General features: G+C 53.6%; 1 protein-coding gene across 1 annotated transcript; it reads left to right on the top strand.

Annotated features, from left to right (window-relative positions):
• On the top strand, positions 1-26,184 carry Usp36 (ubiquitin specific peptidase 36). The gene is made up of 20 exons (XM_051181371.1): positions 1-101; positions 1,879-2,140; positions 2,697-2,918; positions 6,412-6,522; positions 6,963-7,065; positions 9,100-9,167; positions 9,614-9,684; positions 10,283-10,365; positions 11,435-11,546; positions 13,262-13,402; positions 14,517-14,617; positions 15,264-15,402; positions 17,976-18,608; positions 19,238-19,368; positions 21,584-22,147; positions 23,011-23,207; positions 23,819-23,920; positions 24,462-24,577; positions 24,880-25,031; positions 25,443-26,184. Exons 2-19 carry the CDS (start codon positions 1,888-1,890, stop codon positions 25,009-25,011), a joined length of 3,279 nt encoding a protein of 1,092 aa, XP_051037328.1. The 5' UTR covers positions 1-101; positions 1,879-1,887; the 3' UTR covers positions 25,012-25,031; positions 25,443-26,184.
• The last annotated feature ends 220 nt before the right edge of the window (positions 26,185-26,404 follow it).

Raw genomic sequence — 26,404 nt, 5'->3', positions numbered from 1 at the left:
CTGGAGTCCCGGGCAGCACCTGCCGGGTCAGCGCCGTCCCTCCCCTGAGAATCTGATTCCCTGCGGCAGAGCGAAGCAGCAGCCAGGCTCCGACACCCCAGGTAAGCCCCGGAGCTTTCCTTGTGTCTGTTTCCTCCCGCGACCGGAGCCTGGCAGGGGCCGTCCTGTGGGTAAAGTCTGGTGAGTCCCCGCCACAGAAGGGTTTGTGGCTCTTGTGTTAGAGGGCTGGCCCTTGCTCGTTTGGGTTTTGGTGTTAATTTTATTTGTTTTGGGGTACCCGTGCACCCCAGGTCTGTGTAGCTGGTTCTCAGATAGTCAGGGTAGCGGGTACCATATGTCCCATGTGAGTGAGCAGTTTCAGAGATGGATCTTTGTAAAATGTGACTCCAACAGGTAATGGTGGCCAAGTGGGTGGAGAGGCAGGAGGGGTACGGGTGTGGCGGTTGGATGTTGGGGGCTCATCCTCCTTACAGTGTCTGCTGCTGTCCTGGCAGTCTGTGCTCTGTTGGGACTGCTGCGCAGCAGGCGTCCTGCCTAACCTCTGCAGCCACCTTCCCAGTCAGAATCCAAGCGTGGAGCCTGGGTCCCTGCTGTCACTCAGAGATAGATTGTGTGTATGTGTGTGTCTGAGTGTCTGACTGAGACATGGTCGTACTCTGTAGCCCAAGCTGGCCTGGAATTCTCAAAAGGCCTCAACCTCCCAAGTGCTGGGAGTAAGCCAACATAGAGCAGCTATGCCCAGCTAAGAGAGACTCTGTACGTGCTCTGCCTAGTAGAAACAGAATGGCCGAATGCAAGGTCAAAGTTCACAGCAGCTACATTAGAAAAATTAAAAAGTAAAGTTGATTTTTACCATATATTTTATCTGAACCAATCTATGTAAGCTTTTGTCATTTCAACACGTGCCAGGTGAAAGACGGGGATACCTTGCATTGTTTTCTCAAAGTAGGCCGTGGAAATCTGATGGTAATCTTTGTAGTTCTCAGCCCCTGGCCTCTGCAGATGAGCATAGAGAGAGGCCTGTGCACACATCCCTGGTCATCTGACTCATATGCTGGTGTGTGTGTGTGTGTGTGTATGAGTGCATGCACTTGTGTACATGGTTGGTTTTTGTTTTGTTTAAGAGCTGGTCTCTCTGGGGCTGGAGAGTTGCCTCTTTGGTTAAGAGCACTGGCTGCTCTTCTAGAGAACCTGAGTTCAGTTCCCAGCACCCACATGGCAGCTCACGACTGTCTGTAACTCCAGTTCCAGGGGATCTGTTGTACCAGGCATGCATGCAGGCAAAATACCCATACACGTAAAGAAAAATAAATAAGTCTTGTGAGAGAGATTCACTATGTATCCCTGGCTGGCTGGCTTGGAGCTCTGTAAAGCAGGCTCATCTCCAACTCCCTGAGGTCCACATGGATTTGACTCCCAAGTGCTGGTGTGTAGGCTACTCCAGCCAAGATTCCCTTTTTTATGTTTATTTTTAATTATACATAGGGGTGCTTATGTACACGTGAGTGTAAGTGCCTGTGAATTCTAGAAGAGGGTATTGGATCCCCTGGATCTGACTATAAGCGGTGTGAGCTGCTGGGCATGCGTGCTGACAACTGCACTGGGCCCTTTGCAGTACGTGACAGGGCCGTCTCTCTAAGCCCCCCCCCAAGCTCACTTTTCACATCTGTTGCCTGTAAGCAGAGTGTGTGAGAGTTAGCCGTCCGCTATTTTATAAATAGTCTCAGGTAATTATGACAATTGCCACAGACAGTGTTGCTTGTTCTGCCTTGGCTGCCCCTGTCCTGATGGCTGCTGTGTGTAGTGAGCGAGCAGAAGTCATGTGCTCGTCCTGGGATGTAGCTGTTTATGGGGATGGGGTTCTTTCCACCCCCACAGGAATGCACCATGCCGATAGTCGATAAGCTGAAGGAGGCCCTCAAGCCTGGCCGCAAGGACTCAGCGGAAGATGGGGACCTGGGCAAGCTGCTGGCTGCGTCTGCCAAGAAGGTCCTTCTGCAGAGGATTGAGTTTGAACCTGCCAGCAAAAGCTTCTCCTACCAGCTGGAGTCCTTGAAGAGCAAATATGTGCTGTTGAACTCCAGGGCGGAGGGAGCCAGTCACCACAAGAGCAGAGATGAGCTGCAGGCCAGGAAACCAGGTGCTGAGGCTGCGTTTGGACTCCAGCCGATAGCTCTGAGCTGGCAGCCGCAATGGTTTTGGGCTTTCGGGAGTCAGTGGGCTATGGTATGGATGTCATGACACAGGGTGAGCAGGAAAACATCTGTGCACCAGAAAGCAGGTCCCGGGTCTAAGGAAAGGGCTCAGCCAGTGGAAGCATTAGCTCCGTGAGCATGCCACTGGACCCGCACAGTTAGCCAGGCTTGGGTGCTGCGGTGAGACGGCGAGGAGACAGGAGGGGAGCGGGGGGCTCAGGCACAGATAGCCTGCAGCAGGGCACGCTCCACCTCAGCACCGTGCACAGTGAAGAACCGACTCCCAAAATTGTCCTGTGACCCCGACACAACACGCGTCATTTTACTGTCGTGTACACCTACACACAGTGGGGGGGGGGGGATAAGTGGGTGTGAAGTCCGGAAGTGGGGTGCGTTCCTTGGTGTGTGCAGTGTGTCACAGAGCTGGGACCACGGGGCTTGAGCTCTGGACTGAGCGTGGAAGGTCCCTGGGGATGATCTGGTCTCATCTTTCTCTTCTAGGCACCGAGCGTGTGTCTGGAAGCGGAGGTGACGGAGTCCCTGCCCCACAGAAAGTGCTCTTCCCTACGGAGAGACTGTCGCTAAGGTGGGAGCGCGTTTTCCGCGTCGGTGCAGGGCTGCACAACCTGGGTAACACGTGCTTCCTGAACTCCACCATTCAGTGCTTGACCTACACGCCGCCTCTGGCCAACTATCTGCTCTCCAAGGATCACGCTCGGAGCTGTGAGTGGGGCTTCCCGGGGGGCTTTGCTGGGAGTCAGCTGACACAGGCGGTCTCCTCACTAGCAGCAGCTAGGTGAACCCTGAGCATGAGGGACCGTCACGCCACGTGTCTGAGGGTTGGAGAGAAGCTGTAGAACACGGCGAAATTTCGCCTGCTCTAGGATGGGCCTTGTGTGGGTCTCACTGAGGCAGGGTCTTGCTCTCTAATGAGAGGGGTTTTTCAAAGACGCCTCCACACAGTGTCTGTTCCAACTATTTTATGTGTGTACTGAGCCAGTGTGTTTCATATGCACCGCAAACCGTGCCCCAAGTAGAAGTTAAAATGGGGTGAAGTAGCTGGAGCTGGGGCTTAGCAGAGCTAGTTCTCGTTATCCCTTCAGTAGCTCTTCTAGTGAACAGAACGACACTCACTAGCTTGTCACCGCCCTGCCTTGCTAAGGAGCTGCTCTGGACTTGTTAGCTAAAACGAAAGCATCTTGGGCAGCTGTGGAAGTCATCTGGAGAAACTTGGATTCCCCCTGAGAGCACAGGCACAGTGTAGGAAAGCCTCCCACAGGTGCTGTGGGCTTGGCAAGCTGAGAGCCTCCGCCCGCCTGTGCCCCAGTTTTGCTGCGAAACAGCTGTGTCTCTAGAATGCTCTACGCCTTTCTTCTGCCTCCTTTCCCTGCTTTACAGAATAATACTGACTTCCACACAGAATTATAAGGGTGAGATGAATTCTGTCAAAGGCTTGGTGTGACGTCACTGGGCACAGGCTGCTGTGAGTTTTCCTGTCTGGGTGGTCAAGAAGCCACTACAGTGGAGGGGTGAAGGAGGGTGCTCACCTGAACTGGAAGGTGATGACAGCGAAACCTTAGGGTAGCAGAAGGGCCTTTCCCTTCTGATCGTGCGCAGAAAGCAGTGCGTGTCATTGTAGATGGTGACCTTGTACGAATATGCAGTCATGGACAGTGGAGCGTGGGTGGACACATGACCACCTCTGTCTACGACTGTTAGGAGAGGGGGGTGCTCTCAAAACAGTGTTCCAGCCAGGCATGGCTGCTCACGCCTTCAATCCCAGCTCTTGGTAGGCAGAGGCAGATCTGGCAGTTCAAGGTCAGCCTGGTCTACATAGTGTGTGCCAAGCCAGCCAGGACTACATGGTAAAATTCTATCTTGAAATACAAACAAGCAAAAACAGAAAGAAAACAGTATTCCTGTAAAAGTCACCAAACCCACATACATGTACATAAGGTTTTTTTTTTTTTTTTTTTTTTTTTTTTGAGAAATTCTTTTGTATTAAAAAGCAACCCTAAGAAGCTGAATTCGTCTCACATATAAAGTGGCTAAGTGGTTAGAGCCTGGACTGCTCTTGCAGAGGACCTGAGTTCAATTCCCAGCAAGTACATGGTGGCTCACAGCCATCTGTAACTGCAGTTCCAGGGGATCTGACACTCCTTTTTGACGTCTAAGGGCAGCCAGAGTACACATGATACAGAAAGACATATGTAGACCAAATACCCATTACTCATAAAATAAAAATAAATAACCTTAACAACAACAATAGCAGTGCGTATAAGTATATTTCAACTTCTCAGTGAACCTTAGTAACATAATGTTCAGTGGACAAGAAAGCTGCAGAGAAAACACACGGGCGCGCGCGTGTGTGTGTGTGTGTGTGTTCACATGCACAAGCAGATGAGCAAGCATGTGCAGAGGACCAGGGTATATTGAATGTCTCTCACTCTGTACCTTGTTTTTTGAGGCAGGATTGCTCACTGAACCAGGCTCTCGCTAGGTGGGCAAGCTCCCGGGATCGGTCTGCCTGTCTTGGTGCCCGCAAGGCTGGTATTTGGGGCATAGGTGGCTATGGCCAGCATGAGGGCTGCAGCTGTGAAATCAGGGTCCCTTGCTTTCACAGCAAGCACACTCACCTGCTAGGCGTGTCCCAAGGCCGTAGGTAATGAAAGTTGAAAGAAAGAAAAGAATGGCCAGGTGGTGACCCATGGCAGACACAGGCAGAGCTCTGTGAATTCGAGGCCAGCCTGGTCTACAGAGCGAGTTCCAGGGCAGCCAGAGCTACACAGAAATCATGTGTCAGGATTAAAAAGAAGAGAGGAAGGAAGGAAGACAGTCACGGGTGGAGGGTGGTGGTTAGACAGTTAGGATCAGGTCAGGCCGGATCCAGAGGCAAGTGGATGGGGACTAGGCATGGCGTTAACATCACGTTGGGTTGCAGGATGAGTTCAAGGACATCCTGTTACTTAAAGGAGTGAGTGTGCCCTTGTCCATCGTTACAGGGTCTGTGGTTCAGTCTGTAGCGCTGCTAAGAATAACTCAGGCGGGAGGGTGTGGAGGGGCTGTGATTGTTTTCAGACTGTCGTCTTGGCCTCATGGTCTTGGTGGCAAGATCTTCCCACCCAAGCCTTACATAAGTGCTTTTTTCTGTTCGCTCCTCATCCATTCTTTCCCTGTAGAGTCTTCCTCCATTTCTCACTGCTCCACGGGGGTCTTTCCCAGCCATTTGTCAACTTTGTGGGCTGGCGTAGTTACTGCATCCCGGTTACCTGGCACAGCTTACTGAGCTATGGTGTTGGCAGGCATGGCGTTCCGTAGCTGTAGACAGTGTCATCTTTGTGGGCCACCTGCCTCGTGAACAGCACCTACCCACCCAGCGACGGCCAGCGCTCTGGGGAAGGCTTAGTACGCTGGTCTCAGCTCCTGAGAGAGAGGGACAAACTGGTTTGGGTTGGATTTTGTGTGACAAGTTGGGCTTGAAACAGCATGTTCAGGGGCTGTCACAGAATTGGAGGTGTGCCTGCCAGGGCTGATGTCAGCTAACCTGTACCAGGTGACCAAGATTCAGAGTTGTAACGTGAGTCCTCACAAAGCTGGCCGGTTCTTTTGATCCAGAGACTCTGGTGGGGGGAATGAAAATGCTAGGGGTGGGTACCACGAGCAGATCTGTCTGTCAGTTGTGGAATGTTCCAGCTATGTGGCTGGGGAAAGGAGTTGGGTGAGCGGTGTGGACGTTAGGGAAGCAAACTGCAAGTGTGTGGTGTAGCCGCATGCCTTGTGAGCCTGTTAACCTTCGGCTGTGATGATACTGTTTCTGTGTTACAGTAAGCACACAGATTGGATCGGTCATGCCTAATCCAAGGTCAAGGTTCCCATGGGTGAGGACTGAGGAGTTGTACTGTGATAATCAGTGTTTCACTTAACAGACTCCCAAAGCTAGAGTTGAAGCAGGGTGAGGTCATATTCTTTCCAAATCTCTATTTAAAAAGTCAGTTTCAAAGCAGGAATGTGTCCTGTTCCAGTGTAGTGTCTTAATGAGAAACCAGCGTGTTCACATAGAGCAGGAGGCAGGCCATCCGGTCCGTGGCTTGGGAGTCCATAAGTAAGCTTCCGTTGAACCTGTCTGCTGTCACCCACCGTCCGGGTTACTTTCCCTCTGCACGTGGTGGGGTGGTGTTACTATGAACTGTCTAAAGTTGCCTCTTGCCCACTGTAGGTCACCAAGGAAGCTTTTGCATGCTGTGTGTCATGCAGAACCACATGGTCCAGGCCTTTGCCAACAGCGGCAATGCCATCAAGCCTGTTTCCTTCATCAGAGACCTGAAAAGTAAGGATGGGTTTGTGGTTGAGTGTCTGCCAAGTGCTAGCTCTGTGCTTGGAGGAAGGAGGAGAAAACCCATGAATGAAGTGTCAGGAATCCCTGTGTGTGGAGTGTCCCATGCAGTGCTGCCGACCCTTCCGTGGTAGCTGGTGCAGACACGTGGGCCGTGTTTCACCGAAGGAAGGCTCTCTGCTAGGCACTGCTTGGAAGAGTAGTTAGGTTTGAGCCAGGTGGAGAGCAGGTGAGCATTGAAAGCAGGGTGGGGTGAGGGTGGGGGGTGTGGATGTGCTGATGGCATCAGAGGAGCCAGCTGCTGTGTGCCGTTGGGACCCTGCCTTCTAGTCACGTGGCGGAAAGGTTGTCGCACTGTGACACAATGACACTTGGGAAAGTGTCCCTCTCCAGCAGTTGACCTAGCGTGCATCCTTCCCTCCTTCTTCCCCCAGAGATCGCCCGGCACTTCCGCTTCGGGAACCAAGAGGATGCGCACGAGTTCCTGCGGTATACCATCGATGCCATGCAGAAGGCCTGCCTGAACGGCTATGCTAAGTATGAGCCCCACCCCCACGCGGCCTGCCTGTCTGAGGACACCTTTATGTTGGGGCAGCACAGCATGCTTGTGGACATGGCCAGCCTCCCCTCTGGGCCATCTTCTGAGAAGGTGTTCGTGTTGGCGCCCGAGCATCTGACTACCCGGTGCTCTATAACCTGGACTGTTAAGCTCTGCTGAGGGGAAGGACTCTAGAAATGTCTTCAGAAGTTCACCTGGAGCTGTGAACTCGTCCAGTCTCTCCAAAACCACGTCGTTACTTTGAAGCAGAGAAGGATGGGGACTCACATTTAGAGAAGGTTGTGGAGGTTCACACTTAGGGAAGGAAGGGGGTTCACACTTAGGGAAGGAAGGGGGTTCACACTTAGAGAAGGAAGGGGGTTCACACTTAGAGAAGGAAGGGGGTTCACACTTAGGGAAAGAGGGGGTTCACACTTAGAGAAGGAAGGGGGTTCACACTTAGGGAAAGAGGGGGTTCACACTTAGGGAAGGAAGGGGGTTCACACTTAGGGAATGAGGGGTTCACACTTAGGGAATGAGGGGTTCACACTTAGAGAAGGAAGGGGGTTCACACTTAGGGAAAGAGGGGGTTCACACTTAGGGAATGAGGGGTTCACACTTGGAGAAGGAAGGGGATTCACACTTGGATAAGGAGGGGTTCACACTTGGAGAAGGGAGGTAGGAGCTCACACTTTCTGAAAATGAAAGCATGGAGGAAAAGAGCACGTGAAAACTTACCGTTCTTACTGATCTTACGCTGTCTGGTGCTGAGTGGGTTTGTTTTGTTTCTGGTGTTTTAGTCAGGGTCTGTGTCCTGGCCTCGGGCTCTTGGATCTGCTGCCTCATTTCCCAGGGCAGGAGTCCAGCAGCATGGCAGCTCACTTGCACTGTTTAGCCCCATGTGGGGCTGTGGATACTCTGTGCAGCAGGCTCTCCATGGACGGGGCTGTTGCTCACTGGCGGGAGGTGCACTGCCTCAGGACCAGCCTTGTGGCCGCGTGCTCCCGGGGCGTCTGTGGGAGGTGATGTGACTAACAGAAGTGGCGCTCACCCTGTGAGGCTGTCTGCTGTGATCCGGCTGCTGTCTGTGTTGCTGGCTCTGCTTTGCAGGGTGTCTCGTTAGTTGTGTGACATTTTAGCACAGCCATGGTGTCTGATGGCTTTCCTGTCTGTAGGCCCAGGTCCGGTCTCACCCGGACAGGCTCTTGTTTTTTTTTTTTTTTTGGTGTAGATCAGGTTGGCCTGGTAGTCAGGGATCTGGATCTCTACCTGTCAGCCTCCGGGGTGCTGGTCCTTTTTTCTCTTTGAGACAGGGTGTTAAGTGGCCCTGATCTCTTGATCCTTTTGGGATTATGATGTTCGCCATCATGCCTTGGTGTGTCTTTATTTCAGATTTATTTTTGTGCGTTTCTGTGAGTGAATATCTTGTGTGAGGGTTCCCATGGAGTCCAGAGGAGTCTGTCAGGTCCCTGGGACTGGAGTTACAGGCAGTTGTGAGCCGCCACATGACATGGGTGCTGGGGACAGAACCAGGGTCCCCTGCAAAAGCAGCCAGTCTCTCTTAACCGCTGAGCCTTCTCGCCAACCCAAAAGTAGTTCCATGTTTTATCGTATTTTGTCTTTAGCGTGTGTTTGTTTATCTGAAGTTTTCTGCTCGGGATGTTGTGCCTTGGCTGTTTAGTTCAGTTTAGACCTGGTTGCCACTCTTTCCCTGCCCCTGGGGCTGCTTTTCACTGACAGGGTTTCCCTTTCCGTCTGTAGCCATTTTCAGTGCAGAACACCCGTGCATACATCGAAGCTGCCTGAGTCTTTACTCCTTTGCTAGCACCGGGCAGCGCGAACCATGCTGTCTTGCTTTGACTGCTTTTTCTGGCGTGGCATAGACCTCACTGCTCATAGTTTGGGGCTTGGGGGTGGATATCCCGAATGTTCCCTTTTTACCCTGCCCCTGGAGGGGTGGGGGTGCTGGCTGAATAGCGCGCCTCGCTGTGCTGTACTGTACTGTCCTCTTCACGGCTGTGGCTTCCTTTTAGGTTGGATCGGCAGACACAGGCTACTACTCTGGTGCATCAGATCTTTGGAGGCTATCTCAGGTCCCGAGGTGAGCAGATGTATTCCCCTCCCTGGCTAAGCAGGTCTGCACATTGAGCCAGGAAGTCCTCAGCATCCCAGGTAGATCAGGCGTGCCCCTAGCTGTGAGAACATGAGCACATGGTAGGGGCTGGAGGTCCCAGGCCTGGTCTTTCTGCCTGGCTACCCCTGCCCGCTGAGGGATGGGAGAAGTGTGTGAGGTGATGTGAGCTCTCCTCTGTCCTTGCGGGGAGGCCTGTGCTCTGCTGCAGAAGGCTTGCGCAGTGGCCTGGCAGACAGGCAGGCCAGGCCTGATGAGAGAGCCTGGCATGACCCATCAGTGTGTCTCCAGTTAATGGGACAGTCACCTTTTGTGCAGTCACCTTTTGTGAGAGCTGCGCTGAATGTTGTAGGTGTGCAGACCCGGTGGGTGGTGCTCTCCTGGGTCCGCTGCCCACTGCCTCTGTTCTGTTACAGTGAAGTGCTCTCTGTGCAAGAGCGTCTCAGACACATACGACCCCTACTTGGACATAGCCCTGGAGATTCGGGTACGCTTGGGCAGTGACCTGTGGGCCTGGGGGTGACGAGAGGGAGGCCAGCAAGGGGGACGAGCAAGAAGGGTGTGGGTCAGAGCAGACGTGGATCCGGGCACTGGGCTCTCCTGCGGCCTCTGCTGCACCTGGCACGGAGAAGCCAACGTTTGTGGCGTCTAGCCTTTTGCCTATGTGAATTCCTTCCAGTCAGAGAGTGAAAAGGAAAACTGAGTTTTGTGTTCCGGGGCATCAGCGGTGGCGGGACAGTGCCTCACAGCTGGGGACACGCTGGGGACAGCCTCTGGAGGGGACACCCGTTATTCCCCTTTGTTGTCAGCCTATGCTTGCCTTTGCTGGGACCTTGAGTTTCTGAGTCACCTCAGCTGCAGTCACAGTGAAAGATCTCACATGGCTATCACCTGTCACCTCTAGAGAGGGCACTGTCTGCTTCTTGCTCCTCTGGTGGGGGTGGGGTGGGTTAGCAAGGCCAGTTTTTATGCAAGTCAGGTTTTATCACTTGCTGCCTCAGCCTGAGAAGACCTTAAATCTGGGACTTCTGGAGTCAGGTTTTTTTCTTTTGCTGCTCATCCTGTTCCATTTCCGTCCTCCTCAGCAAGCTGCAAATATCGTGCGCGCGCTGGAACTTTTTGTGAAACCAGATGTCCTGAGCGGAGAGAACGCCTATATGTGTGCTAAGTAAGTGTCATTTGCTTGCAAGAAAGTGACTGTTCGGGGCAGCATAAACAGTCGCCTGACCCCTCAGGGAGGATCGCAGCTCACACTCCTAAGTGTCCTCATCTGGCTTTCGGCACCGGCCCACCAGCAGGCCCATAGCACCTGCCCATGGCTGCTGCTCGCCCAGCACCTGTGGAACAGAGGCTCCGCGTGTATTAGCGTGTTTAAGAAGAGTGTCTATGGAGGAAGCTGTCATAGAAGGGCACAGGGTCTGATCGCTGGTGCCCCTCAGATGACACAACGGAGGCCTTCCACCCTTCCACCCCATGAGGCCTGTGTGCAGCTCCTGCGTTTAGGGGTCAGGTCATCTTTGTGTCTCGGTGCAAACAGTTGTCCTCATGAGGCACACCCTGGGGTGCTGGCATGGGGGTCATTTTAAAGCTGCAGCCAGCAGAAGTTCCTGCACTGCTTCTCAGGGTCCCCGTCACTGCACCGTTCTCTAATTTTTGATTTGAGGCAGGATCTCACTGTGTATCGCTGAGTGGCTTCACACTCACAGATCCACCTGCTGTGCCTCCCGAGAACTGGGGCGAAGGGCCAGCAACGCCACGTTGGGCATTTGCTTTGACACCAAGATTCACCATGTAGCTCTGCTGTGCTGGAACTGGCTCTGTGGACCAGGCTGGCCTCATGCATGGAGATCCGCCTGCCTCTGCCTCCCGAGTGCGGGGATTAAAGGCGTGCGCCACCATGCCTGGCTACCTTGCGCTTTTTGGTTTTTTTCCCTCTAAATTTGCTTGCCCTGGCTCGGGATGAGACTGTCCTTCGTCGTAGTCCCTGCCCATTTCTGGTTCAGCTCTGCTGTGCTTCCGCTCCTGTGTGGGCGTGGCCACGTTGCCGCTGCGGGCTCTTGTCTTTCACAGAGTCTTCTGCACCTGTCACTCAGGCTCCTGTCGAGCGGGTCTTCTTGCTCTGGGACTTGTGACTGTCCAGCCTAGAGCGTGTGGGTTTTGGTTCTAGATGCGGTAGGCACAGGCCTTGCTGTTACAGCTGCCGAGCACACCGACAGCTTTTCCGTTCGCTTTTGTAGGTGTAAGAAGAAGGTTCCGGCCAGCAAGCGCTTCACCATCCACAGAACATCCAATGTCCTAACTCTGTCACTCAAGCGCTTTGCCAACTTCAGCGGGGGCAAGATCACCAAGGTGAGTGCGCCCCCTGCTGACGTCCAGGCTGTTCTGCAAGGGGGGGAGAGCCTGGAAGTCTGCATTTCTTTCTTTAAAATTGTGGTTTTGTGTCTATGTTTTATCTGTGCATCACTTGTAAGCCTGGTGTCCTCAGAGGCCAGAAGCAGTGTTAGATTTCTCTGGAACTGGAGTTACAGATGGTTGTGTGGGTGCCGAGAGTCGTGAGCCTGGGTCCTCTGCAAGCGCAGCCAGTGCTCTTGAGTCCTGAGCCATCTCTCCCCTGGCTGTCCTCAGACTCACAGAGACCCTCCTGCCCTCTGCCTCCCGGGTGTTGAATTAAAGGTTCCACCACCACCACCTCCTGGCTGTAGAAGCTCTATGGAGTCTTTTTTTTTTGTTTGTTTAAGATTTGTTTGTTTAATTATGTGTACATGTATGCCTGCACGCCAGAAGAGGGCATCAGATCCCACTATGGATGGTTGCGAGCCACCATGGGGGCCTGGGAATTGAACTCAGGAAGAGCAGACAGTGCTTTTAACCTCTGAGCCATCTCTCCAGCCCCGCTCTATGGAGTCTTTACTCTCTTGGAGGATTTATTATAGTTGCGTAGGGTAGTGAGATGGTTCCGTGTGTAAAGGCACCTACCACCAAGCCAGATGACCTGACTTCTGAAACTTGTCCTCCGGCCTCCACAGGAGTGCCGGGCCATGCTCATAGCCAGGAGAAGCCCCCTGAGCTGCACATGCACACACGGCTGGTGGAAAAGAGCTGTGGGGTTTCCTGAGGACTCCGGGCTCCTGTGAGTCCTGGGCATTAGTTCAGACAACTCCACTGTGTGAACCATTGGTCTGGTAGAATCTGAAGAGTCACGGGAGGTGGTGGCACACGCCTTTAATCCCAGCACTCGGGAGGCAGAGGCAGGCGGATCTCTGTGAGTTCAAGGCCAGCCTGGTCTACAGAGTGCCAGGACAGACTCCAAAGCTACACAGAGAAACACTGTCTTGAAAAAAAAAAGAATTTGAAGAGTCTGTATTGTAACAAAGTTGGATCAGGGCTATGAGTCTATTGTATACAAATTGGTTTGTTGAAGATGGAGGTTTCTGGTCCCATAGCCACTTTGCCCCAAATAAACACACAAAGACTTATATTAAGTATAAATGTTTGTTAAAAAAAAAAAATTAAAAAAAAAGTATAAATGTTTGGCTGATGGCTCAGGCTTCTTACTGCCTAGCTCTGTCTTAATTGTTAACCCATTTCTATTGATCTATGTATTGCCATGAAGCTGTGGCTTACCCGTAATCCAGCACGATACTTGTTCGGCAGCATGGCACCTCTCTGTGGCTCCTCTCTGCCTCCTCTCCCCAGCCCTCACTGGTCACTGGTCAGTGGTCACCCTGCCTGTGCTCCCTGCCTGGCTATTGGTCAACGAGTGTTTTATTCATCAACCAATAAGAGAGACATACATACAGTTTATAAGATAAACATCAGTTTATGAGATTTTTTTTTTTTTCCATATAAACAGAAGAGCCTGGGTCTGGGACACATGCCTGTAATCCCGGCACCTGGGAGGTGGAGATGGGAAGGGTTACAAGTTGCCAGGCTGACATAGTGACTTGGAGTCTGCCCTGGGGCACATAGTGACGATTGGTCAAAGCAAACATTTCTGAGGTTATGGACGTATATGGCGCTTGTTCTCCCGAGAGCATGCTTGGTAGCTTTCCTTTTTTAAATAGGACGTTGGCTATCCTGAGTTCCTGAACATCCGCCCGTACATGTCCCAGAGCAGTGGCGACCCTGTCATGTATGGGCTCTATGCTGTGCTGGTGCACTCAGGGTACAGCTGCCATGCTGGGCACTACTACTGCTATGTGAAGGTGAGTGCTGACCTGACTGCTGGGCGTGGCTGACTGCTGGGCGGGCTGACTGCTGGGCGTGGCTGACTGCTGGGCGGGCTGACTGCTGGGCGGGCTGACTGCTGGGCGTGGCTGACTGCTGGGCGGGCTGACTGCTGGGCGGGCTGACTGCTGGGCGTGGCTGACTGCTGGGCGTGGCTGACTGCTGGGCGTGGCTGACTGCTGGGCGGGCTGACTGCTGGGCGGGCTGACTGCTGGGCGGGCTGACTGCTGGGCGTGGCTGACTGCTGGGCGGGCTGACTGCTGGGCGGGCTGACTGCTGGGCGTGGCTGACTGCTGGGCGGGCTGACTGCTGGGCGGGCTGACTGCTGGGCGGGCTGACTGCTGGGCGTGGCTGACTGCTGGGCGTGGCTGACTGCTGGGCGGGCTGACTGCTGGGCGGGCTGACTGCTGGGCGGGCTGACTGCTGGGCGGGCTGACTGCTGGGCTGGCTGACTGCTGGGCGTGGCTGACTGCTGGGCGGGCTGACTGCTGGGCGTGGCTGACTGCTGGGCGTGGCTGACTGCTGGGCGGGCTGACTGCTGGGCGGGCTGACTGCTGGGCGGGCTGACTGCTGGGCGTGGCTGACTGAGCTTGTGCTGTGTCAGGTGAATCGGCCAGTGCCCACAGAATCTAACTGAGTTTGTTGCACTTTCCTGGTTGTTTTGTTTTGTTTTGTTTTCTGGGAAACAGCAGTGCTTAGCTTTGTGTTTTGTCCCTCCTTCCCCCCAACGTCCAGAAAAGATGTGTCTTCCACCATTGTCACGGGGCCAGCAGAATGGCTCAGCAGGCGAAAATGCCCACTGCCAAGCCTCACCCCCTGAGTGCCGTCCCAGACACCCACAAAGTGGGAGAGAGCAGATCTAACCCTTTAATGTGTCCTCTGACCTCCACACCTGTGCTGGGGCACATGCGCATCCCCTCCCCCCAACAAATGAGTGTATAAATGTGATCTTTAGGAGTCGTTTAAGGTCTACTAGTGGTTATGGTAAACCATGCCTTTGTAATTCCGGTTTTCTGGGGGCTGAGAGTTTGAGCTGGTGGCCCATCTGTTGATGCTGTTTTCTGTAACCATCCCTCTCCCCTTGCTGCTCAGGCTAGCAATGGACAGTGGTACCAGATGAATGACTCCTTGGTCCATTCCAGCAACGTCAAGGTGGTTCTGAACCAGCAGGCCTACGTGCTCTTCTACCTGCGGTGAGGGCCTGGACCCCCCACCCCACCTCCCAACCCCCCCCCCCCCCAGAATTGTCTGTGCCCTAGAGCATGTTCTGCCTGAGCCATGGGTTTTCTGCGGCCCCTTCCTGTCTTTAAGCTCCTGGGAATTTGCTGGAAAGGAAATGCTTGGGCAGTCCATTCCCAGGCTGTGCCCTGGGAAGGACCCTTCAGCCAAGCGGTCCTGGTGGGTGTGAAAGCTGGGAGACAGTGGGGGACTCTGACTGCCTGCAGCAGTGGGCAGCTAATTGTTACTTATGCCCTGGTGTGGCAACAGCCTGGGCAACTTCCTCTGGCGAAGTGGCCCATGTCACACTGGGGGTTGGCATGCAGCAGACCTTAGGAAGAAGCCCCTGGCAGAGGCTGCCATTCTGAAGCTTTCCTGTCACTTGGTGCCACCTGCTGAGCGTGGGTGACAGATTTGGGGCTCTTTGGTTTTCCTGGCTCCTTGAGGATCTGCTCTAGAAGGGCTGTGTGTCCTCACAGGCAGATGGATGTCTGGGGCTCTGTCCAGCCTGGGATGCAGAGGGGCAAGGCGGTCCCGGAAGCCTGCTGGGCACCGGTGCACTTCCTTGTTTAGCATTCTTGGCATGATGAGGAAATCCCAACCCCGTTTTTTCCTCTGCAGAATTCCAGGCTCTAAGAAAAGTCCTGAGGGTCCTGTGTGCAGGGTGGGCTCCACTCTTCCTAGTCGGCCCAGTGTCATCCCAGATCACCCCAAGAAGAGCCCTGCCAGGGGGCTCATTTCCTCCCCGCTGATGCCAAAGGTACAGTGTAAGTGGAGGAGGCTCTGCTTGGAGTCCTTCAGAGGCTCGGGGTCTCCTCTGGAGACCCTGCCATGGTGGGGGGACTTGTAGGCGGTGCTTATCAACTGCCTTGGCTGGGGAAAGATGGGGCTACAGGGCTCAGCTGCTGCCCAGGAGTGCAGGACAGGCTCCCAGGCAAACGCCCACTGTGCTTTCCGTTAATGCCCATGTCCTGCTGTTGTTAGACACAGACAAGCCTATGGATAAAGGGATGCGAAGTCTGCAGTTTATTCAAATGGTTCAGAGTGGAAACATAGGCGTGTTTATACACACACAGACATGCTCACATATACACAGCACTGAAACTCACTCGTCTGTGGACGTGTGCATTTTAACCCACGGGGTTTCACTGCAGAGGTGGAGGTCATTGCAGCTCTGTGGGCAGCTTCACTTGCAGGCAAGCGTGGGCACACAGAAGCGATGGCGGGTACCACCACGGGTGCACGGCTGGTTTACTCGCGTGACCCGGTACAGCACACATCTCTCCATACTGCACTTTGTAAAGCAGCCTTTGGTGGGAAGGGACCAGGTCTCGCTCTGTAGCCCGGGCTGGCCTTGAATTTGAAGTGTTCCTTCTGCCTCTGTCTGCTGGCTGCTGGTATTATAGCGATCGTAGATTCAAGCCATCACACCCAGCATCATTTCACCAGAGATGCGTTCCTGTCAGGAAACAGTCTTTGTAAAAGTAAGATATTATAAATACAGAAGTAATCAAACCTTTGAAAGAAGGCTTTGTAACTTTTGAATTGGTAGGAAAAGTAGCAATTGGCTAAAGTAAAATGTAAAGTTTTGTAGGTAAAAATGAAATAAATACAAAACAAGATAAAAATTGTCAGGTGGTGGTGGTGCAGGCCTTAGTCCCAGCACTCGGGACAGAGGAAGCAGGATCTGAATTTGAGGCCAGCCTGGTCTACAGAGTGAGTTTTAGGACCGCCAGGACTACACAGAGAAACCCTGCCTTGAAAAACTAAAACAAATAACAAAAAACAGTAAAATTTTTAAAATGTTTCCAATCAGGGGCTTTTGCAGATACTGCTTGGTGGTCAGTGTATACTTAGCTGTGTGAGGCCCTGGGTTCTAACACCAGAATTCCCCCCACCAGTGTGCCCCCCTCCCCCTGTGACACACACACACTCAAAGAACGGTAGCAGACGCCAGGAAGCTCGTGTTGGTAGTGATTGCTGTGGAGGGTAGGGATGATAGAGTGAGAGGCGCCAAGGACTGCCATGTCCGTGTGCAGAAATGTGTGTACCTTCCCAGTAAAGAGGAAATAATGCAGTTTGACCACATATGTTGAAGTTCACAAGGTAATCTAAGGCCCAGGAATCCCATTTCTGGTAAATTATTAGCATTGCTGTTGAGTACAGAAAGGGCTACAATCTTTTTGGTTTTTAATATTTGTTTATTTTTGATGTGCTGACTATGTGTGAGGTCTTGCATGAGCTGCAAGGACTGTGGTGACAGAGAGGAGAGATGCAGGTAGATATGTGCCCAAGCAGGAAGTGGCCACCATGAAAGGTTTATGAACGGGATTGTTTTCATGTGGCCTTGGTCTTAGGATGTGGCAGGGATTTTCTATTTCGTTGAGTAATGCGTATCAGAAACCAGATTTTGACTCGAGACTGTGGCAGAGCACAGGCCGGCTTCCAGTGATGTACATGGCTGCAGGGGAAGTGGGGAGGGGGAGGAGGTGGGGCCGCTCTGTCTGGGTGTGTAAGGGGGGGTCAGTGAAAGAGACCCCTCTGGAGGCTGGCCGTGCGGCATTGTGGGCCTCAGTTCTTTGAGATGGGCGGACTCAGGTGGCAGAAGAAAATGCCTCCTCTTTTAAAAGGTATGTTTTTATTTTCTGTGCATGGGTGTTTTGCCTGCATACATGTCTGTGCACCATGTACATGCATTGCCCACAGAGGCCAGACGAAGGCGTTGCATTACTTGGAGCTGGAGTTACAGATAGTTAGCCACCTGTGCTTGCTGGGAATTGAATCCAGGTCTTGTAAAAGAGCAGCTAGTGCTCTAACCACTGAGCCATCTCTCCAGCCCGCAAACCTTGTTCCTTTGACTTCCAGGAGGTTCAGATTGACCTCTTGAACTTTTAAAAATGACTTCTAAACTGCCAGATGTTTTGTTTGTTTGTTTGTTTGTTTGTTTGTTTGTTTGTCATGGCTTAGGAAATGATGCAAGCCTGTGTAAGCCGTCAAGAGATGCATAGGTCCCAGTGAGACACTGGAGACAGACGTACCCGTGAGGACGGTTTAGCTTGGCATGATGATCAAATGGGCGCAAGGAGACCCAGGGAGCACAGTGTCACATGATGGGGCTTTGGCACATTCTCCCAAATCTCAGTGCAGCCCTGTGCTGTCTTAAAGTGCGGCCTGCTTCGTCTTTATACATGCCCCGAGGCACCGGAAGTCTTCAGTTAGCCAGAGCCGGGTCTGCTCCCAGAGGCTGCCGTGACTGGGATGCCTGCTTGGGCTGGCGGTATTCCCTGGTCGGTGCTCCCTTGGGTTCTGGTGACTTCCTTTCTCGCTTTTCAGCGACCAGACTCGGTGATGATGAAAGAGCTGCAGTGCCCTGAGGAGGTTGGTGTGCCCGTGTCCAGGAATGGCTCCGTTCCAGGCCCGAAGTGCGCGTCCCCGTCCCCAAGACTCACCCCGACACCCACACACATGCCCACCCTTCTGGAGGAGCCTGGAAAGAAGGTGAAGAAGTCAGCTCCCCCGCAGTCCCTCACCTCACCCCCCAGCACCTCTCAGGGCTCTCCTGGGACCAGTGAAGCCAGGAACCAGCGGCCTGGCTCCTGGGCAAGCAGGGACACCATCTTCTCTACCTCACCAAAGCTCCTGGCCAAGGCCTTTGCTAATGGCCACAGGCTGAAGGGGGAAGGCAATGGTGTGGACCTGGAGAAGGGGGCTTCGAGCAACTCAAGCCCTGAGCACTCTGCCAGCAGTGACCCTGCCAAGGCCCCGCAGACCCCCGAGGGCAGAGCTGCGCATTACTGTGATTCTCAGGGAACAGACTGTCCCGCTGGCCATTCCAAAGCGCTGCTAAATGGAGTCGATCCCAAGACAGTGAAGCTCAAGTCCCCTGCCCTGAGCAGCACCGCTACCGAACCCACGAGCCTCATGTCCCCTCCACCAGCCAAAAAACTGGCTCTGTCGGCCAAGAAGGTGGGTCTGTGGGGGTCTCCTCTCTGGAACTGCCTTGGGACTCGATGTGAGGATAGGAAGATAGGGAATCACGGAGGGCCATGGCCTCCTCCACTCCGTTAGTCCAGAGGGCCAGAGTGCCTGCTGGCGGTCCCCACAATTTGCCTGTTGAGAAAGGGCTGTGTGGGTGGAGGTGGTGGATCCGGGGCGCAGGGGGCACCAGTTCAGCATCTCAGGCTGCAGGTGGATCCAGGCCGAGTACTAACCCGTTTCCTATAAATGCAGTGTGCTGTGGGCTGCCAGGCTGCCCAGAGTGGGAAGGACAGCTGAGCCGGGGGCAGGGCGGGGACATAGCAGGGCCGGCTGCTGTGGGCAGTGAGGTGGGGTGGTGCTGGGAGATTGTTGAAATGTCCTTCCTTTCTCCTTTTTATTTCTAACCAACAACACTCTCTGGTTCTTCTTCTACCGCCCCTCTCTCCACCTACCTCCTCCTCCCCTTTTTATTTTTTTTCCCCCTTCTGTCCCTTTATTCATCTTTCTGGGTCTTTTGTTTTGTTTTTATTTATTTTTTATTTTATTTTTATTTTCCCTCTTCCCTCACGGAAACCTTTTTTAGACCACCAAGTTTTTATTTATGTCAATAACTGCAGGCCAGCACCCTGCGGAGGGCGACCGGCAATGACATCGGTTCACCTCCCCCCTCAGCATTCTCCGACCTCACCTACCCCATGAAAGCCACCCACCCCGTCGTTGCCTCCACTGGGCCTGTCAGTAAAGCCAGGTGAGCTTTGGCGTAGGCCCCTGGATGCCGACCGCTCTCCTGCTGTGGTATTGCACTTGGCTGGTGAAGAGCCATGGTCATTGAGGACAGAGGCGCCACCCCACCCCCCACCCCCGGTCCATCCTTGTCTGGTGAAGGAGCCTCAGTTGGTCAGGGTTGACCTCCCTGACCCAGTGAGGTGCTGAAACACACGGTGCTTGTGTCCCCTGGAGAGCTGCTGAGTGGCAGCATAAGATACACGTTAGCTGGGTTCGCAGGGACCCAGAGGCCATGGCCCCTGGGCCAGAAGGAAGAGCGGCAGGAGTAAGGCCGGGGCTCTGCTGGGCACCTGCATCCCAGGCTGCCCGAGCGTGACTTCTCTGCTGCCGCCTCCACCTCCAGCATGGATGTGCAAACGTCCTGTCCCTAGCATGACATTTTTGGTGTGTTCTTAAATGTTGAGACATTGGCGGGAGTTGTTCATTCCTTGTCGTGTTTTTGCTCGAGACGGTTTTTCTGTATAGATCGGGTCGGCCTGAGACTCGGGGATCCTCCCCCATCTGCCTCCTGAGTGCCGGGGTTAACGCTGTGCACCACCACACTTGCCATATGCAGTCGGTTGTAATTGTTTTTAGATTTATGTCTGTGACCGTGTGTGTGTGTGCCTGGTGCCCGCAGGTCAGAAGAGGTGAGCTGGAGTTCGGGTGAGTGTGAGCTACCATATGGGTGCTGGAAACCGACCGTGAGAGCAGCCAGTGCTCTTAACTGCTGAGCCAGCTCTCAGCCCCAGAGTGAATGTTGTTTGAAGCTCTAGCCAGCCCTTGCAGTGACACCGGTATGAGTGGCTCAGCTAGTCTGTGACAGTTTGGACGATCGATGACAAGTGTGGTCTCCACGAACCCACTACCCTCTGCAGTGACTGCACAGGCATGCCTCGTGTGCTCAGCCGCGCCTCGCTCCAGTTGCCTCTGTGAGCTTGGGTTCCCAAGCTCCATCACTGTGGACGGTGCCAGGCTTGTTTTGCTACTATTGCAATGCTCGGTCCCCAAGGGGAACCCATGTGGCCTCTGGAGATTGGAGGATCGATCTGGACAGATGTTTTGTTTCACCTCTTAACACATTTGAGTTGAAATTTTGAAACATTTGGTTCCTTTGCTTTGCTTTTAGTTTTTGTTGTTTGAAGGGAGGGTTTGGGGGTGGTCTTGAGACAGGTCCTCACTTACATAGCCCTGGCTGGTCAGGAACTCACCTGTCTCTGCCTCCCAAGTGCTGTGGCTGAGGCCTGGGTTGGGATACCCAACTGGTCTTGTTTGTTTCGTTGTAGCCCTCGCAGGACTCAGATTTGATGTGTGTTGGAGGATGACCTTGAACTTCCGACCCTCCAGCCTCTATTTCTTAAGTTCTGGGATCACATGCAAGTGTTGACACTTTTTTTTTATTACTTGTCAGTCTGAAGACAGGCTGTCAAGTGTCACAGGCTGCTCTTCAACTCACTAACTGGTAAGGGCTGGCCTTGACTGCCTGACCTTCCTGCCTCTACCTCCTAAGTGCTATGATTGCAGATATGTATCACCATGCCTAAATTAAAAAAATAGAATTCGTAGTATTCGGATCTGTTCTGGGAGTGTAGCCCAGTGGTACAATGCTTGCCTGGCATGCCCAGCGTTCCTGTTCAGTTTTCAGCACTACAAAAAAACAAGAAAGTAACAAGAAACTGAGATATGTATTGCTTTTATTATTTGGAGCCTGCGGAATTTGTTTGTGTCTAAGAATTACAGAGACAAAATAACATTTTAAAATTCTAGCGTGAGTGCTGGAGAGACAGTTTAGCAGTTAAGAGCCCCGGCTGCTTTTCCAGAGGTCCTGGATTCAATTCTAGCAGCCACATGGTGGCTCACAGCCATCTATAGTGGGATCCGATACCGTGTTCTGTCCGATGTCCTCTCCTGTTGCACAGGCATACATGCAAATAGAGCACTAATGACTAAAACAATCTTAGAAGTAAAGTTCTAGGGTGAGCCGGGCGTGGCGGTGCTCACCTTTAACTCGGGCACTCAGGAGGCAGGGACAAGTAGATCTCTGATTTTGAGGCCAGCTTGATAGAGAGACCTGCCTCACCCCCCCCCCACCTCGTCCCCCAAACTCTAAGGTGTAAAGGGGTTTGGGGTGAGGGTTATCAGAAAAGACGACTTGTACATATCTTCTTCAGTGACTTTCCTGTACCCACTGTCTACAGGGCTGTTACACCTGCTCCCCGACCGTCTACCCTCCCGAAGCATTCCGTCCACCCCCACTCTGCATCACTGTCCAGTAGTAGCGCCAAGCCCTTAGGGACATCAGAGCCACAGAGCTGCTGCTCCTCTGCCTGGACGCCCCTGCCTCAGGTCAATGGGCACTTGTCCCACCTACACCAGCTGCCAGAGGCCATCGAGGCCCCGCACGGCCCCTCCAGAAAGAGGAAGAAGACCCCTAATGCAGATCCCCAGAGACTGGCCATAGATACACACCTCCCACAGTGCCTCGGGGGAGCACCTGCAGGAGCACGCAGGAAGAGGAAGAAGAAGAAGAGGGGCCTGGAGGGTGTGGCTCCCAGGGCTCCCCAGCAGAAAGGCCAGCCTCAGGACCAGCCTTGGAGTCCCAGGGGCCGGAAGGCAGAGGGTACAAATCCCCAGGCAAGCGACCATCAAGTGAGTCACATCCTGGACAGTCACCATGTGAGCAGCAGGAAAAGGAGGAAGAGGAAGAGATCAGAGGGACTTAGCCAGGAAGCCACCCTGTCCCAGAATCTTCTACAGCATGGGTAAGAACATGGCTGTCGTGTGCCCATAGCCTTCCCAGGTGGGTGGGCTAACAGCGTAGTGCTGGCCTTGTCGTGGGGTGGCGTGTGTACTGTGTTAGTTCATGCCAGTTCCCCAGAGTGGAGGAGGACAGCCACATGTAGGTCACGGCTGTCACTGTGCATAGGAAAGGCCAAGAACAGGGTCAGGTGGCCCCAGGCCAGCCTGTATGTTTAGGTGAGGTTGCAGCAACATCCTGTGGGCGCAGTGTGCGTGCTCTGGGTACAAGAGGGACCGTGTGGTATCTCTAGTCCTAATCATGCTGACTGTGTCACTCACAGCCTCACAGCAGGCCCCCTGTGTCCTCAGCTCAGTGTGGAGCGAATCTCAGGAATGTGGGGTGGAGCTTTGTGTATGTGACCGTGACATTCCCTGAGTTACAGGTGATCCGCCATGACTGTGCTGGGAATGGCAAGCAGTGTTCTTAAACACTGAGCCATCTATAGCCTTGCTTTGCTTTCTGAGTCCTTTTTCTCCCCTTTTAGTGTGTGTGTGTGTGTGTGCGTGTGTGCACATGCGCACACATGTGGAGATCAGAAGACAACTTGCAGGTGTTATTTCCTTACACCGTGTAGGTTCTGGGGATCAAACTCAAGTTGTCATCCTTGGTGGCAAGCATGTTTACCCATTGAGCAGTCTCAACGCATTTTAAGGACATTATTTGTTTATATGTGTGTGTACATGTGAGCATGCTTGTACACCCTGATGGGCACATGCGTAGTGGTCAACTTGAGGGATCAGACTCGGGGCCGCAGGCCTGGTGCCAAGTGCCATTAACATCTGAGCTGTCTCACAGCCTGATGGGTGCCACTCTGCCTCCCCACAGCTGCTCCCCTGCGGACCACTGTGAGCCTGAGGTCAGGACAGACTTGCAGAGGAAGAAGAGGAGGAGAAAAAGAAAACATGAGTCACAGCAGGAGGAAGAAGAAAACAAGCTCCCAGAAGGCCAGAGGAGCCCGAGGCCCAGTGTCACCCCCGCCCCTGAGTTGAGAATGAATGGCCATCTTGCCAGTGACCGCCTGGGTGAGGACACCTGCTGATAGCCACAGGGTGGCAGCTTACTGTTCCTCATTGGCAGGCACATGTCAGCTCAGCTTTCTGTCACTAGATAACACCTAAGACAGTCATCTTAGAAAAGAGGCGTGGCTGGACCGAGTAACATCGGGAGGCAGGCTGGCAGGTGGACAGACAGACAGACAGGCCAGCAGGCGGACAGGCAGGGCTGCAGTCCAGGCTCGGTGTGCCTTGCTCTCTTGGGCCTGTAGTGCAGCTCATCAGTGGCTCATGGCGGAACAGAACTGCTCACGTATGCTCAGGAAGCGGGGGTGGGGGAGTGGGGGGGGTGACAGGAAAGAGTCCTGCTCTTCCCAGGGAGCCAAGCGCTTAGTGAAGGTCTCAGCTGCAGCAGCCCCTTCGTGGCTGGCTAGGTAGGTTCCACTTAGAGCCAGCCACCTCTTCTGTCACACTGAGGGCGGGGTCTCAGTCTGGCTCTGTTGTTTTCTCACGAGTGGGCTTGGCAGTGGGGTAGGATTGCCACTAGGAAGTGTCTACTGACAGCATATTCTGCTGGGCCATGACAAGGATGTGGGATTCTTTCTTCAGTGATTTGGTTTTAGTGTGTCCTCTGACTACAGGGCTGGGACAAGCACCTCTCGTGGCCTGGAACAGAGATAAAGAGCCGGATGTGGTCAAGGAGCTGCTCCAGGACTCGAGTGATAAGGCTTACGGGAAAAAAGGTATGGGTCCCCCAGCAGGGCTTTCGCTTCCTAGGGACTGGCTCGTCTGGGCTGTGCGGGGTGGGGTGAGGCTCTGGTGTGCTCTGAGATGTGGAGACCACGCTGCTCAGGTTCATAAGCTTAAACAGCTGTTGGGTGTGCTTTAACGGGACCCCTGCAGCGGCAGAAAGGCAAATTCTGTCCGTGGAAGCAGAAGATGGGGCCCAAGAGCAGGACAGAGTAGGGAGTGGGAACCCTGGGCCAGTGCAGAAGGGCTAGGCGTGACAGCCTACAGCTGTAGTGCTGGCAGTCCAGGCTGGGGCCGCGTTTTACAAGGCAGACTTGGAGCGTGAAGAAGTGAGAGAGAGTTTGCAGCTGGAATTGGAGCTCACATTGGTCACACCCATGAGCTGTGTGTCTCCGCCCTTGTGTTTGTCCTGTTAAGGGGCAGTCAGAACCCTCCACGGGTTAGAGTAGATGGCCCTTGGTGGTAAAGGAACCCTGAGGGGAGTCTGCAGGGTGGCTGGGACCCATGGGTGCTGACAGAACGTGTCTTGTACAGTTTTGACCTGGGATGGTGAGCCTTCAGCGGTCAGTCAGGATGCCATCAAAGACAGCCGTTTGGCCCGGACCCAGACTGTGCTTGACGACTGGGATGAGGAGTTTGATCGAGGGAAGGTATGGTGGGCGGCTGTGACCATAGGCGTGGGCAGCAGGTGGGCATGGCTCAACTCGAAAGCATTTTGTGGTGTAGCTGTACACAGAGCACTTGAGGCCAGGCTGGAGTCAGCCTCCTGGGTTCCCTGGGCAGGTGTGGGTCTCTCCCTCAGGAAAGTGAGGGTGGCAGGAACGTCCCTCAGAGGGCGCTGTCCATGCACGATAACTGCACGCGTGTCTGGGAGGCCATGTGTGATGCAAAAAGCCTGCCAGGCTTGGAGGAGCCCTCTCTGGGAGCCATGACACCCTGATTCTTAATGCAGGAAAAGAAAATCAAAAAGCTCAAGAGAGAAAAGAAGAGAAACTTCAATGCCTTCCAGAAGCTCCAGAGTAGACGAAACTTCTGGTCTGTGACTCATCCTGCTAAGGTTGCCAGCCTCGGCTATCGCCGCTGAGCCTGCTGTGCTCGTTAGAGGTCAGCTTGGGGTGTGTCTGTCTGTGGTGCGTATGCCTGTATGTTTGGTGTGTGTGTTGGTGCGCCTGTCATGTATATCTGTCCCTGGTGGCTGGTGTGTGTGTAGCATGTGCGGTCTGTGGTGTATGTCCTATGTGTCTGCGGTGTCTATGGTATGAATGTGGCATGTGAAGCCTGTTGCATGTGTGGTGTCCTTGACCATTTGGTCTGTGTGTTCTGTCTGGTGTGTGTGTGTGCCTGTGATGCATGTGGTGTTTATGTGTGCTGTGTTTTTTGTAACTGTCTTGCATTGTGTGGTGCATGAGTTTGTGATGTGTGTGTCTTGTGTCTGTCTGTCTGTAGGTGTGACTGATTGTGTCATTGAAGGACCCAGGGATGTCATAGGATTGTCTTGATCTCTCTTCTCACCAGGAAGACCAGTGTGCCACTGCACCCCAGAACTGTCCCGTCACATCCTGGGAACTGTCCACTTGGATCTGAGGAGCGGCCTTGTGCAGACCCCACTGCACCGTGAACTTGCCGTGGTGGAGGCTCCTGGTGCCACCGTTCACAGATGATCCAATGTAGAAGTCTCGGGGCTTCAGCTCAGGGCCTCTGGTGGCATTCATAATGAACCTCACAAGAGGAAGCCTGGTCTGTGGTGTCATGCTGACAGTAACCTAGGAGACGTCCTCATAGTCCCTGGGGTCTGAGTAGGAAAACCCCTCTGTTCCTGGTCTGGGGCTGTCAGAGACAAGCGACGGGGGCCAGCGTCTCCCAGCATGTCCTTCGCTCAGGATGGGGGCATGTCAGTGCCTCTTCCGGTGAGCCCTCCATTGCTCTCCTGCTGGAGCTGTCTGTGGCCCTCTCCTCAGAGGGCCCCTGTATGACTGACTGTCAGCTGCAGAGGAGAAACCCTGGTGACTGCGTTGCCCCCCACCGCCAAGTGCATCTCCTTGAAGGACTCACTCCTTCTAGAAACCAGCAGCTCCAGACGTGGCAGAGCCTTGAAATTTGTGCCTCTGCTTCTCAGGCTGCTGTCCCTGCCCAGGTGGCTTTGATGAGCTTCTCCTGCGTCCGCACTAACCTGAGGGTCTCTGTCAAGGGGGTGGTCTTTGGAGATGAACTCTCCGTTATTTTATTACTTATGATAAAGCATTTATTTTTGACCAGGCCTGTGGCTTCCAGTAGCAATATGTTCCCTGATATGCAAATAATGGCTTTATTTGCTCAATTTTGTGAGTGATTTGAAATTGAGATGATTGTACGACTCAAGAAGATTCCTTTCTCGTCTTGCTCAAGCCGTCCCTTTGGATTTAGGATTTAACACACAAGACTCCTTAGCAAGGGAAGACAGCGCCCAAGAGATGGAAGGTACCAGAAGTCTCCTCCTC

This window comes from Phodopus roborovskii, unplaced genomic scaffold, assembly GCF_943737965.1.
Source record: "Phodopus roborovskii unplaced genomic scaffold, PHOROB, whole genome shotgun sequence".
Lineage (NCBI taxonomy): Eukaryota > Metazoa > Chordata > Mammalia > Rodentia > Cricetidae > Phodopus > Phodopus roborovskii.
Note: the sequence above shows the minus strand (reverse complement) of the source record. Positions and strands in the feature narration are given on the sequence as shown.

What these genes read in the sequence shown, in the direction of transcription:
- Usp36 (XM_051181371.1), top strand. Translation starts at nt 1,888, where the DNA reads ATGCCGATAGTCGATAAGCTGAAGGAGGCCCTCAAGCCTGGCCGCAAG. An exon ending in CAAGGATCACGCTCGGAGCT is followed by an intron (nt 2,919 to 6,411) that starts GTGAGTGGGGCT and finishes TGCCCACTGTAG; the next exon opens with GTCACCAAGGAAGCTTTTGC. An exon ending in CTTCATCAGAGACCTGAAAA is followed by an intron (nt 6,523 to 6,962) that starts GTAAGGATGGGT and finishes TTCTTCCCCCAG; the next exon opens with AGATCGCCCGGCACTTCCGC.